The sequence below is a fragment of the Panthera leo genome, chromosome E1, assembly GCF_018350215.1.
Source record: "Panthera leo isolate Ple1 chromosome E1, P.leo_Ple1_pat1.1, whole genome shotgun sequence".
NCBI classification, from domain to species: domain Eukaryota; kingdom Metazoa; phylum Chordata; class Mammalia; order Carnivora; family Felidae; genus Panthera; species Panthera leo.
Window position 1 is genome coordinate 20269905 of NC_056692.1, and position 13207 is coordinate 20283111.

The following is a 13207-nucleotide window of genomic DNA, read 5'->3' on the forward strand; positions in this document are numbered from 1 at the left end:
CCCTCTGGGTACAGAACAATGCATTTTCCATTCTACGGTCACCAAAGTCCCTAAAGCTTCAATTGCCACTATTGACAGAGAAATCGCTGGGTAGTACATACACAAATTCTAGCGCTTTCTGACTCGATAGCAGCATTGTTCTGTGTAGGGCAGTAGGCAGAACTGGCAGAGCTGGCACAGGTTGACAGCCTCGTGTGAAGTGGCCAGGGAATTGGGTAGTCTAATCTGGATTACCACTTCCTTATCTTTTGGTCCAGAGGTGATAATCTGGATTAAGATACGGGTTGGAGCTTCTGTTCTCTGGTTTGTGGTCAACTCTAAATCAATTTACAGAACAAAACTAAAAGAAAAACAAATGAATGATTCTTGTGAAGGATCTGAATTCTTGTCTGTGAGAGGAATTGTTCTTAGTCGAGTCGGAATTTTACAATTTTACTGGTGCCAGATCTTCAAATGATACATGTTTTGCATGAAAACTAGTTAAATCAGAGGATCAGAGGCTGGTTGGAAAAACGGTTGCTTCAGCTTTACTAGAACTGGTAAGAGGGCCAGTGGAAACGTCGAGGTCACATCTGTGAAGGACTGGCCCGTCTCTGGGGCAGCTGACGACCCAGGGGCTCTCAGAGCCCTATTGGTGTGGGAAAGCCAGGCGGTATTTGCGGACCAACCCGGAACGCCTACGCCTCTTTGGCCTGGATTTCTATTTACCTCTAGGCCCGGGGCATTTACCTGGAGTGCGGGAACAGAGGACCCGGAGGGGGAGGCACGAAAGTCGATGGGACAGCCCATCGGGATGCGAGTGGCTTCAGCAAAGGCTTCTCCTCCCCCGGCGCCCCAGCATCTTTCCCGGGTGGCGAGGATGTTAATGGAAAAGGGATCTCGGAGTCCCGGCCAGCCTCTGTGGATGGCTTCTCGGGCGGCAACCTCAGTCCGGGCGGGCCGCGCGTCGCCAGGGCGGGGACGCGGCCGAGAGCGCCCCCGCGGCCCGCGGCTGCGGGCGCCGCGGCGGGAACAAAGGCAGCACGTGTCTGGGCGGGGCGGCGGGCGGGTTCGGCTCTCGGCCCCGCCCCCGGCGCTCCCCCTCCCACCCCCGGCCCGGCCCCGAGCTCGGCTGCGCGGGGCGCCTGGGACTCTCACGCGGCCGGGCTGCTGCTGGCGCGGCGGCGCAGAGCGGGCGGCGAGCGGTGCGGGAGGGGCGGCCCCAGGGGCGGGGCGGGGCTGGCGCCGCGAGTACCCGCCGCCACCGCCCGAGTCCGGGTCCTCCAAGGGGCGCGGCGAGTAGAGGCGCTCGGGATCGCGGCCGCGTCCCTGTCCGCACCGCGCCCGGCTGTCGCTGAGGACCGCGGCGGCCCCGGGCTCCCCGGCCAGAGCAGGCCAGCCCGGCGCGTGGGCCGCGCGCGCGCGCGCCCCCGACAAGGAGGCCGCGGAGGTGCGCGTCGGGGCGGGAACGGGAGCGCGGCGGCGGCGAAGGCGGCCGGCGGGGGGCGGGGCCGCGGCGTCTGCAGAACCTTGGACAGAAGCTCCGGAGCCGCCGCCGCCGCCGCCGCCGCCGAGCGCGAGCCCCGCCGAGCCGCGCCGAGCGCGGGGACCGCGGGCCCGAGCCGCGGCGCGCATTGCAGAGGGAGGGCGCGGAGCGCAGGAGCCGCCGCCTGCCGGGTAAGCCTGCGCCCCGCGGCCGCCCGCTGCCCCCGAGGAGCCGGGGCCGGGGTCGGGGTCGAGGCCGCGTGCGGTGTCGAGGCGGGGGTCCCCGGGCGCCTCCCGCCGGCGCATGGGCCCCTCCCGCCGCCGTCCGGACCGCAGCGGCCGCGGCAGGCGGGCGGGGGGTGCCGCAGTGGAGGCGGCCGGGCTGCGGCGCGGGGGCGCAGGGGCGCGGGGCCGGGGCCAAGTCCGCGGGGGCCGCCTGGGCCGGGGTGGAGGAGCGCGGCGCCGAGCCCCGCCTGGTGCTGAGAACCATCTTGTTTTCCACGCAGATCCGAAGGGGCAGCACGCGCCCCCGGGAGCGCCCCCGCCTCCTGCCCGGGGCCGCCGCGGGCTCGCTGAGCTGTCTTCTCCCTCCGGCCGGCAGGCTGGGCGCACAGGGGCGCGGGCCCCCGCCCGGCGCGCAGCGGCACCATGGGCACGGTGCTGTCCCTGTCCCCCAGCTACCGGAAGGCCACGCTGTTTGAGGATGGCGCGGCCACGGTGGGCCACTACACGGCCGTGCAGAACAGCAAGAACGCCAAGGACAAGAACCTGAAGCGGCACTCCATCATCTCCGTGCTGCCTTGGAAGAGGATCGTGGCCGTGTCGGCCAAGAAGAAGAACTCCAAGAAGGTGCAGCCGAACAGCAGCTACCAGAACAACATCACGCACCTCAACAATGAGAACCTGAAGAAGTCGCTGTCGTGCGCCAACCTGTCCACGTTCGCCCAGCCCCCACCGGCCCAGCCGCCCGCACCCCCTGCCAGCCAGCTCTCGGGCTCCCAGACCGGGGTCTCCTCCTCGGTCAAGAAGGCCCCGCATCCTGCTCTCACCTCCGCAGGGACGCCCAAACGTGTCATCGTCCAGGCGTCCACCAGCGAGCTGCTGCGTTGCCTGGGCGAGTTTCTCTGCCGCCGGTGCTACCGCCTGAAGCACCTGTCCCCCACGGACCCTGTGCTCTGGCTGCGCAGCGTGGACCGCTCGCTGCTTCTGCAGGGCTGGCAGGACCAGGGCTTCATCACGCCGGCCAACGTGGTCTTCCTCTACATGCTCTGCAGGGACGTCATCTCCTCCGAGGTGGGCTCGGACCACGAGCTCCAGGCCATCCTGCTGACCTGCCTGTACCTCTCCTACTCCTACATGGGCAACGAGATCTCCTACCCGCTCAAGCCCTTCCTGGTGGAGAGCTGCAAGGAGGCCTTTTGGGACCGCTGCCTCTCCGTCATCAACCTCATGAGCTCCAAGATGCTGCAGATCAACGCCGACCCACACTACTTCACACAGGTGTTCTCCGACCTGAAGAATGAGAGCGGTCAGGAGGACAAGAAGCGGCTCCTCCTCGGGCTCGATCGGTGAGCCCTGTAGCCCGCATCCTGGCTCAAGGATTCAATTCATTTTTAAAAATTTATTATTAAGCAAATCAGATTTTGTGTACAGTATGTGTCTAGCAAAGCCACCGAGGGCCTGTCCCTTCCCACCTTCTCTCCTTGGGGTTTTCTTCAGCCCTGCTGAGAACTCTGGGCGCTTTTGAACTCCCGAACCTTGTGCAAAACCCAGAAGATGTATCCAGAGCCACCCGGGCCACCGACCTCTCAACTTTGGGGAATTCAAAGGACTGACCTGCCTCTGCCACCTGTGCCCTTGCTGGACCAGGGCAGGTGAGGCTGCCCGCTGCGTCTGGCATGGGAGCCGGAGCGGGGGGGGGCCTCTGGCCAGTTGGCCCAGGGAGCAGTTGGCATTTCCGGTTGGAGGTCCTTTTCTGGCTCCTGTTTTGGGTCGTCCATTCTCCCAGAGGCTTGTGGAGCTCGCCGCCCTGACCGAGCCACGAGTGGGGTTGTGAAGGCCGGATGCCCGCCACCTGGGGACCACTCTTCAATCATGGAGAAGCCGGCCTGGTACAAAGATTGCGTCCTGTCGTTTGGCCGCACACGACCCTGGTTTGCTCTTTTTTCTTTTTTAGGGAGAAGGGCTTTCCTTTAGTGAAGACCCAGAATTTGCCCCCTGGCCACCCCTTGTCCCCTGCTCCCAGCCATGTTGGTGGTGTTGGTCAATGAGCTGGTTTGACTCATGAAGTTCTTTGATTTGGGGTCCTAGCTAAAGGAGTGGGGTGGAGCTAGGGACAGTTCCTTTCCTGGGGGAATTTTTCATTTGACTAATGCAGCTTACTCACCTTGTGGCGGAGGCCAGGGCAGCTGCAGGTGCCCATTACCAACAGCCTGCCTTCCGGGCGGGTGGGGGAGTCGTGCCTGAGACCAGCCAGTGCCCATCTAAGGGCTAAGGCCTCTTGCCGGTACATGTGACATTTTGGTCCACAGAGCTGGGGTGAGGGGGTGATGTCAGGGATCGGGGTGATGTCAGGGTTCAGGGTGATGTGGTAGTGATTGCAACCCCCACCCCCTTCCCCACTCCTGTTCATTTAAAGCTGTTTCCAAACAGTTCAGTTTCTTCTGAAGACGAGCCTTGCCCTGCAAGGCCCGATGAGACCACTGGATCTTGGAGACAATTCCAAGACGGGAGTAACGCTCCTGCTTGCTTCCGAAGCCTGCTGATTCTGCGCCTGATCATTTGCAGCTGCTGCTTGGGGTTTCCGCCTCACCCTAGCGGCTGTGAGAACACGCAATGTGTGCTTAATCAGTTTCCTTTCTGATTCTCCCAGATTTGGTGGCTTGGGACTTGGGAGAGGAGCGGGAGAAGGGAGCCAGTCTTCCTCCATGGCCCGGCACTCCGGCTTTGGGGAACAAAGAGCAACGTGAAGCCGCTCTGGAGACTTCTCTCTTCCAGTCCCAGTCCCCCCCCTTCCCCCCCCCTCCCGCCCCCGGGGAGCGCTGGCATGGGGGGGCCGGGGGAAGGCAGAGGGTCCTTTGACACAGGATTAGGTTCCAGGTGGCTGCTGGTTTCGGCACAAACACTACTGAAATTGACGCTTAACAAGAGAAAGCTGTGAAACTGAGGCCCCGGTTTAAGAGGAGCGTTCGGTTCCCAGACCAGAGGAGGAGGGCCTGCCCCGTGCTGGGAGGGCATTTGCTCGGCTGCGCCTTAAGGCCCACGGAGCCCTCCCGGGGCCTGCCAGATAACCTGCCGTGGAGCTGGAAGGAACCTGCGGCTGTCCGCACTGCTGGGGCAGACTGGCCGCTGCCCGGGCGGAGCTGTCGCACGGTTCAGATCCCGCCGCCACGTGCGACCTGAGGTAGGAGGCCCTCGGGGGCGGCAGGCCCTGGCGGCTTGGAAAAGGGAGGTTCGAGTGCTGGGGCTCAAGAGGAGGGGGCGCGTGTCCGTAGTCCACTCGTTGGGCGGCTGAACTTGGCCTGAAACTGTGCAGTTAAGTTGCATCCCCAGGATTCCGGTTTTGTGCGTTTCCTTCTATTTCTCCGTATTTATTTTTTTATTTCTTGGAGGAGGTGCAAATTTCAGGAGTGGTCGGGGACTTAAGGAAATAAGTCTCTGGTCTGCGCCACCCCCCACCCCCACCCCCACCCCCCCCAGTGTGAAGCCTGCCACGTTTCTCCTCCCTGCCCTTGCGCCGGTCAGGATCGTGTGAAGGAACCCATGTACTTGAGCGTGCAGGCAGTGAACCCATTTGACATGCTGCTATGAAGACTACTTTTAGAACAACGATTAAAAAAAAAAAAAAAAAAAGAAAAAAAAAACTAACCTACGGAAAAAAAAAACAAAACCCTTTATTCTTTAATTGTTGCTTTTACAGTGATATTGTGCATGCAAACCAGGAGCATTTTGTGTCTTAAGAAAAATAATCTTAGAACAGATGGCTGTGAGCATTACACCCGTCGACAGAACAAGTCACAGGAATAATAGTTCAGGATTTGGTTTTCCTCTTTTTCTTGTAAACCTGAAGGGTTGATATATTCTTTCCATACATTATTAGAATCTAGTTTTGTTCCAAAGTTGTTAAACTTGCAATGAAAAGAAAATGTGCCATTTTTTTCCCACTCGGAATTATTCATAGCTGTATATTTGAAACTGCTAATTACGCGTGCGGTGTATGTTCTTAGTGCAATTTGTTCTGTAGTTCCTCTTTGACCAAACCGTGGGTATTGTTAACATTAATTTATATTTGTCTCATCCTGTATGTGTGTGTGTAGTGTGTTTGTAAGTATGTGTGGTTTATAATCTGACAAGGTCATGAAGCTCAGTTTGGCTGTAATTTAATTCCCCTTCCCTTATTTTTATTTATTTTTGTACTGTGCTGATTAAATAAAATGCACTGACCATCCATTACATAGGCCTCTTTTTGTGGGCATGCTATTCACGAGCGGGGGTGGTGGTGGGGGGGGCTAGTAGAAATGATTCCTCCGCTCCAAACGTAATTGGATTTGTGTTATGGGTTGGGGGGGGGGGGAGAGGAGGGAGGTCAGGGCTCAGGGCAAGGGCTTAACCAGTGTGTTCAAAGTTAAGGTGATTAAGAGAGAAGCACAGGTGAAGTCAACTCTGGCTTAGTCGGGCATTGGGGGCAGGAGTTGCTCCTCAGAGGCTCCCTTGGCTCTGCAGAGCTGGGTGACAGGGCCCTGCAGCCAGGGGGTTGGGGGGCGGGGAGGAGCAGGCCTAGGCATGTCCTGGGGACATGCCTGGGGAGGGGCTGGCTAAGGCTCCCGAAGGGGCACCAGACCCAAGACCCCATTTGTGGGGCTTGGCTCTGAGGCTGCTGCTCCCACATGTCCCGGGCCAGGCTCTGCTCAGCGCCTGTCGCCGGGATGCCGGGATGCTTCCTCTCTGGCCAGCGCGTGTGGAGGGGTGTCCGCGTGGCTCGGCCCTGCCAGTTTAGTTCTGTGCAGGTTTCCAAGAGTGACCAATCCAGCCCTGGGGCTCCCAGATCAGCAGCCACCATGGCCCATGATTGTGGCAAGGGTGGGGCCCCTACTGGCTACATGGCCACTGCTCTGTGCCCACTCCTGCCACCCGCCTAAGCTTCAGGGCCTAGGGCAGCATGGACTCCAGCCTCCCCAGGACCCGCACCCCGTGGTCCGGAGGTGCCCCTGGACACTAGGAAGGCATTTCCACCCAGCTTGTACCTTGAGAGCTGTCAGCTTTGTGATCGAGGCCACGGACTTTTCTCAGGGCGTCTCCCTTGGTCTGAGTCACAGAAGCTGGGCTGCACGTGCTTCTCCCCCCCCCCCCCCCCATCTCCCCCCCCTGCCCCATGATGGTGACCGGCTGGCTTCTGGGTGTGGGGATGCTCTGCCATCTCTGCACCTAGCTCACCTGCAGCCCCTGCCCCCACTCTGTCCTGAGAGGTCCCGATGCCTCTGGCTCATTCTCCTGCCACCTCCATGGTCCCCAGCCGGCCGCTGTGGGCATCGGGAGCCCTTCCTTCACGTACGCGCTTGGACTTCAGTCACCGTGAGCCAGGTGAACTTCGAGCCTAGCGCACGGGCCTCAAAATGGTGGAACAAAATGCTTCCATTGAACTCCGCCGCCTCCTGGCCTTCCCACAGCTTTCTTCTCGCTGTTTAATATTTTTGTTCAGAAGCCTCCAGTAAATTCCCCTCCATTTTACCTTATTTGTGCCTCATGCTCCCTCCCATCCCCTGGGATAACAGCTTTTTACCAGCTGAAATGTCACAATTGTAGGTATAGTTCTCAATTACAGATAAGCAGGACACCTTTAAAAATAAGATTTAATGCTTTATTGCTCTTGACGGTAAATCAAAATATGCTCTAGAAATAAAGTTAATTTAATGGAAAATAGGAATAAACGCAGCAAACCATAAAACTGCATTTAATTAGATCAAGAGAAACACTTCATTGCATACAATCACTGTGTCCTCGGGCTCTCCCTGGGCACCCAGGAAGCATGACTGAGACCACACCCTCAGTTCCTGGTCGTTCTTTCCTCCCACGTGCTGGGATAGGACATCACGAGAAAGTGCTTGTCGACCGGCCCTCGGCGGGAGGCCCCTGCGCTGGGCCGGGGAGCCACAGGCGGCCCTGGAAGGCAGGAGGAAGGACTCCAGCTTCAGAGAAACCCTCATTGGCATGTTCCATTTCGGTGTGTCTAAAACATACCTGTGCACATATCTAGCGTAAAGCAACAGGTGTGGGGAAGTCAGTGGAAAGGAGAGGCGCCGTTCCAGTTAGGATGGTTCAACTAGTGTCAAGGTGATTGGCAAAACTCTGTTGCTAAACCAGGCTGATGGCACCTCTGTGCTGTGCAGGCAGCTGACCAGGCTTCGAGAATGAGAATGGGTGTCGGAGGACAGGATGCCAAGAGGACTTTTTGTTGCAAACCGCACAGGGTGCGGATGTTTACAGACCCTGGGAAGTCGGGGCTGGGGGCGTGTGTGCATGAGAGCAGGCTGCTGGGGCCACCTGGGGGTCAGCCAGGTGACCATGTCAGGCACAGGACGCTGTGCTCAGGCACTTGGTGTGTTTTGCAGCATGAATGTGGCAGGTCGGGAGCGTGGCGGGGTTGGCGGGGGGAAGCGGGTGGGGGTAGGGTGCGGGCAGCGTCTGTGGCAGAAAGTGAAGAAAACAGCAGCATGTCCCTTTGACACCCTGCCGGTCTCCTCCTGAGCCATGGGCTCACCCTCAGCGCCCTCCCCACATGGCGTGTCCCAAGTCCCTCCTTTTAAGGCTCCTGGCCTGGAGGCCTGGGCTGCCCAGAGGCTCGGGGCGGAGTCCTCAGCTGAGGCTCAGGAGCAGGGCGGTCTCAGGAAGGCATGTGAGGCGCCCGTGCTTTCGGCCGGGCACGGACCGGCAAGACGGTGGCCCTCTCCCGCGAGGTCTGTGTGCCCAGCCCGGGCCCCAGCTGCGGCGGGGGGGTGTATGCAGGGCAGGGTGGGCATCCTGGCCTGGCCTGCAGTGCCAGGGCCCCCCAACTCTGTTTCTGTCACTCCGCCCCTCTGGCCCCGGTCCTCATTCTCCAAGTAAGTAGGAAACAGAGGTGTGGGAAGGGGAAAACATCCCAACTCCCGCCCCCAGCCCCCCCCCAAGCACTCACTCCCTGGCTCCCGTGACTCCGTTTTCTTATTGGTGTTCTGACAGGAGTGTGGGCACCACAGACGCAGTACCGGATGAGCAGCCCTGCAAGCCGCACAGTGTCTGTGTGCAACCACCACGGGCCCAGGCCGTGTGGTAAAGGAAGCTGGCCTTTGGAGCACCTGCTCCCTCTCGGAGAGGTGGCCTTGGGCCCCGGGGCACCCGGCTGGACTGCCAGCTGCCAGCTCCTGGGCTGAGGGGCCGGCCCTGCAGGTGAACCTGCTCACCTGGTGGCTTTGGCTGACTGCTGGGGGAGGGGCTCCACCGAGGAGACCTGAGCGAGGTCCCGGGGGCGGGGTGGGGGGTGGGGGGGCTGTGGTCACCCTGGGGGAAAGAGGGGTGGCAAGCTGGACTCACGGAGAGAGCAGGGCTCCATCCCCGGCCAGTCCCCCAGGGGAGCACGTTTTTGGTTGGGGACATCGCGTCCACCCCTCGCAGGCCGGGTCGCTGGTCAGCGGGTCAGGGCACACTGACCTGACCTGGCCAGGGGGCGCGGGGAGGGCAGAGGCTTCTCTGACTCCAGGCACCATCAAGTTGTCTCTGAGGGTATGAGCCCAGGGCTCTGCGGCAGGGCACCGGGGTCTTGGGTCTGTGGAGTGAGGACCGTGGAAAGTCGGGGCAGAGGAGGATGGAGACCAAAGGCAGAAAGGCAGCAAGGAGACCTCAGGGGAGGAGCCTTGGAGGAGGCAGAAGAGGGCTGGGCTCCAAGCACAGACCCTTGCGAGCTGGTTTGAAGCGGGCAACAGCGGGCAGTCAGCAATTAGACGGGGGCCTGCGATGCGGAGCGGCAGGGGGGGGGGCTGCCCGGCTCCGCAGCCCCCGCACCCTGGCGAGGCCTCCCCAGTGAGCGGTCAGTTCCCGGGCACGCTGAGGATGAAGCCCGAGCGGTTCTTGGTGAAGTCGGGCTCTGGCTGGTTGAGCCGCGTCTCCACGGAGACCGTGCACTTCTTCCCGTGCAGGCTGCACTGCACGGGGTTGGTGACGTTGACTTGAAGATGGCGCTTCTCACTGGAAGAACCGAAAAGAGAAAGCCCAGACGGGCAGTTAGCAGGCAGCCGGAGTGGGGTGAGCTTCCCTGGCAACCCCTGGGGCCGGCCGATCACCGAGCTGCTGCGGGCCTCGCGGGTGCTCTGGGGCCACGGTCCCAAGTGGTGCCCCCGGAGAGGGCAAGGGCGGCCAAGGCCGGGGCTGGGCTGCAGCCTCAGGCCAGAGCCAGCAGCCATCAGGGGCCTGCTGCCCGGCTCCGCAGCACCTGGCCTGTCGGGCTGGACCAGAGCGGGGAAACGTGGTGGCACCGGGGCCGCCGAGGCTCTGGCCTCAGGCTGAGGGCCTTGTCGGGAGGGGCGTGGGGTTCTGATTCGGGACGACTGGTTGTCTTTGGTGGCAACTGGGAGGCGCGTCCGGGGGTGACTGGAGGTTCTTGTCCGCGCGCCCTCCCTGCCCAGAGGAATGGCTTCCAGGAGTCCCGCCCCGGCTGTGCCGAGCGGAGAGAGGCGCCTTCTGTCCATCCGCTCACTCCTGCTGGCTCAGCCCCGGCGCCCAGGCTCATGCCCCTTCAGCTGCTTTGTGCCTGAGAGATGCAAGGGGTTAAGAGGAAGGCCTGAGGCATCTGTGGGTGCTGGTCTGGTGCAGCAGGCCCCCCGGGCCCCTGCCCTTGCGCCGCGGAGGACAGATGCAGCCGAGGTGTTTCAGGCTTCCTCCCGCCCCTTTCCGGCCTGCTCTCTCACGGGGTGTGTCCCACGGGCAGACAGTGGATCAGGAAGAGACCCGAGGTTATCACTTGTGGGCATTAGGTGTCTTAATACTTAATGTCTTGCCGGCTGCAGCTAAAACCTTGGCTTAGCTATTTTTAATCAGACTTGGACATAAAAATAGAGTCCACCAGAAGCAGTGACTCAGGCACGGCTGGGTTCCTGGGGGAGCCAGGGCTGCTGTGCAGGGTCGAGGTATGGGGCCCTGAGACCCTTGTCCCGCTGTCGGGCTGGCTCAGAGCAAGCCAAGCCCCTGCGCTCAGCTCTGCCCGCAGCTGGAGATGCCTCCGGGACCCCGAGCCTGCACCTACCAGGGCTCAGTCAGCCTCCGTGTCCCTCTTGTCACCCTGCCACAGCCTCTGGGCGCCTCTGGCCGGAATCATGTCCTCTGGGGATGTCTCCCTTCTGACCCTGGCAGAGGCCTCCCCTTTGGCCTTCCCTCAGTGCAGTGCTGGGGACAGCCTCTGCCTCCCGCCTTCTGTGTCTGTGCCTCTCCTCCCATGGTACAGCAGTGTGCACACAGTAGGTTCTAGATGCGCCTGGGGGACTCAGTCCTGGGGAAATGGCTCTAATAGGGCCACATTCCAAACACTGAGGCGGGGGATGGGACGCACCAGCCACCCCCACGTTCTTGTCTTGGTACAACTGGGACATTGCTACTTTCAATAGGGCCCTTCGGACTCCAGACCCTTCCCAGTGCCCTGAGTACAGTATCTGCAGAGAGCTTCCCCTGACTTCACTCTTCCTCCCTCTTTTGGGCTCTGGGTGTCTCCAGTATCTGCTCTGCAGTCTTGGTGCAGGGACGAGGCCAAATGGCTACTGTGGAACGGGTCACAGGGTAGCAACGCCCGACTTCGCCTTGAAAACGGAGGCCTCGGTGCAGGGTTGCAGGACAGAGAAAACCGCAGAGAACCAGTCCTCCAATTTGCTTCTCCCCACACTGGGCGGGGCTGGGAGTTTTTGTCCTAGCCTTTCTGTGTCCCAATCGGGGAGCAGTCCCAGCAGGGGTACTGGTCTCCGCTTTTAGAATGAGAGCCCCTGGAGGGCAGGGAGGACCTGTGGGGCTCACACACCGCACTGTGTGCGCAGGGACGCTCCCCAGGTGCTGTCGGGGGACATGTACATTTGTAGCTGCACTGCCGTCGTGGGCTCACAGGGCCACCATGACGTGCGGGCTCATGTCCTCTGCTCGGCCGGCTGCTTCCTCCCAGGAACACATCTCTGCCAACCTCAGGTGCTCCTTGCAGCCTCGTGTGCTGAGCACGATTGGTTGAGATCCTTGTAGTGCTCCAGAAGGGAGGCCTGCTACTTAGCAAAGGAATATTCCGTACTGTCGCCTTAAGTGACAGTCTGTGCCTGTGCTCCTGCTCCTTCCCTTGGCATAGCGCTGAGTGGCCCTGCCCTGATTCCCAGCCTATCTTCATGGGGTGCTGAGGGGTTTTCCCAGAAGAGGGGGGTGAGGGGCTACATGTAATGCTTTTTAAGTATTTATTTATTTTGCGAGAGAGAGAACAAAAGAAGGGGAGGGGCAGAGAGAGAGAGAGAGAGGAAGAGAGAATCCAAAGCAGGCTCCCCACTGTCAGCGCAGAGCCCAGTGCGGGGCCCGAAGCTGTGAACCGCAAGATCATGACCTCAGCTAAAAACAAGAGTCAGACACTTAACCGACTGAGCCACCCAAGCGCCCCTACATGTGATGCTTTTAGAACAGAACAACGTTGGCTGGAGGAAGAACCAACTTTCTGGTCTCAAGAGCTGGGCTGAGCCATCATCTGCCGGTGCCGTCCACACACGGCCATCGACAGGTGACAAAGGAAGATGACGTGGTTCCTCAGTAAGTCACACATGGAATTATTACCACGTGACCCGGCGATCCCTTCCACTCCCGGAGATCTATCCGAAAGAACCGAAAGCGGATGTTCACACAACATGTACAGGAATGTTTATGACAGCATTATTTACAGTAAACAAACGGCAGGACCAATCCGAATCTCTACCAACTGATGAAGGGACAAAGTATATCCATTTGATGAAGTGTTATTCAGGAAGTACTGACACAGGCTACAACATGGATGAACCTTGAAAACATGACAAGTGAAAGAAGCCATGTAGTGTAGAATCCCACTTACAAGAAATGTACAGAATTCCCAAATCCATAGAGACAGAAACAGGAGTGGGGCAGATAGGGACTGCTTCTAGGCTTTGGGAGGGTAAGAATATTCTGGAACTAGACAGTGGTAATGGTTGCACAGCACCGTGGATGTGCTGAATGTGACTAATGGTAAATTTATGTGTCTTTTACAACAATAAAAAAAAAGGGGGGGGGATGGATCTAAAGGAAACCTAAGAACTGGCCTTCAAACCATGTTTTCTTTTCTCATTTCAAGCTCAACTGAAATGGTTTTAAGACCAGCAAGGGGGTGCTTGTGCCTGTGCTGGAGACAGGACAGTAGCTGGGTACAAGCGGCAGACAGGAAGTGGACATTCCGGAAGGGTCATCTGACCTCTCTTGCTGGAGCTTCCCCACATCGGAGATCTTCATAAAGCTCGAACACCTTCTTCATTTTGTAGAGAAAGGAGAGCAGATTTAATAGGTGGGGGCAGGGTATCTCCCCCTGATGGCACGCCAAGCCAATGACAGCTGCCGTTGGAGGCTGGCTGCAAGGGGGAGGGGTTTTTTTCCTCCCCATCTTCTGTTACAGGATTTAATGGCTCAGCAAACTCTGGAATTCGGGGACTTTCATCTTGTTTCATCTGTTCTAAGCCATCACTGCCGGCAAATGGCC

At 59.5% G+C, this 13207-nt stretch overlaps 2 protein-coding genes across 2 annotated transcripts in view; one reads left to right on the forward strand and one right to left on the reverse strand.

The window, feature by feature from the left end:
- Nucleotides 1–1555: 1555 nt before the first annotated feature.
- Nucleotides 1556–5916, forward strand: CDK5R1 (cyclin dependent kinase 5 regulatory subunit 1). Its single transcript, XM_042916055.1, has 2 exons — nucleotides 1556–1656; nucleotides 1971–5916. Exon 2 carries the CDS (start codon nucleotides 2113–2115, stop codon nucleotides 3034–3036), a length of 924 nt encoding a protein of 307 aa, XP_042771989.1. The 5' UTR covers nucleotides 1556–1656; nucleotides 1971–2112; the 3' UTR covers nucleotides 3037–5916.
- A 3051-nt stretch (nucleotides 5917–8967) lies between these two features.
- MYO1D (myosin ID) overlaps nucleotides 8968–13207 on the reverse strand; it is a 357670-nt gene continuing 353430 nt past the window's right edge. The window contains exon 22 of the mRNA XM_042916054.1: nucleotides 8968–9681. Within this exon, the coding sequence (XP_042771988.1) occupies nucleotides 9525–9681 (157 nt within the window). The 3' untranslated portion in view covers nucleotides 8968–9524. The remainder of the gene's footprint in view (nucleotides 9682–13207) is intronic.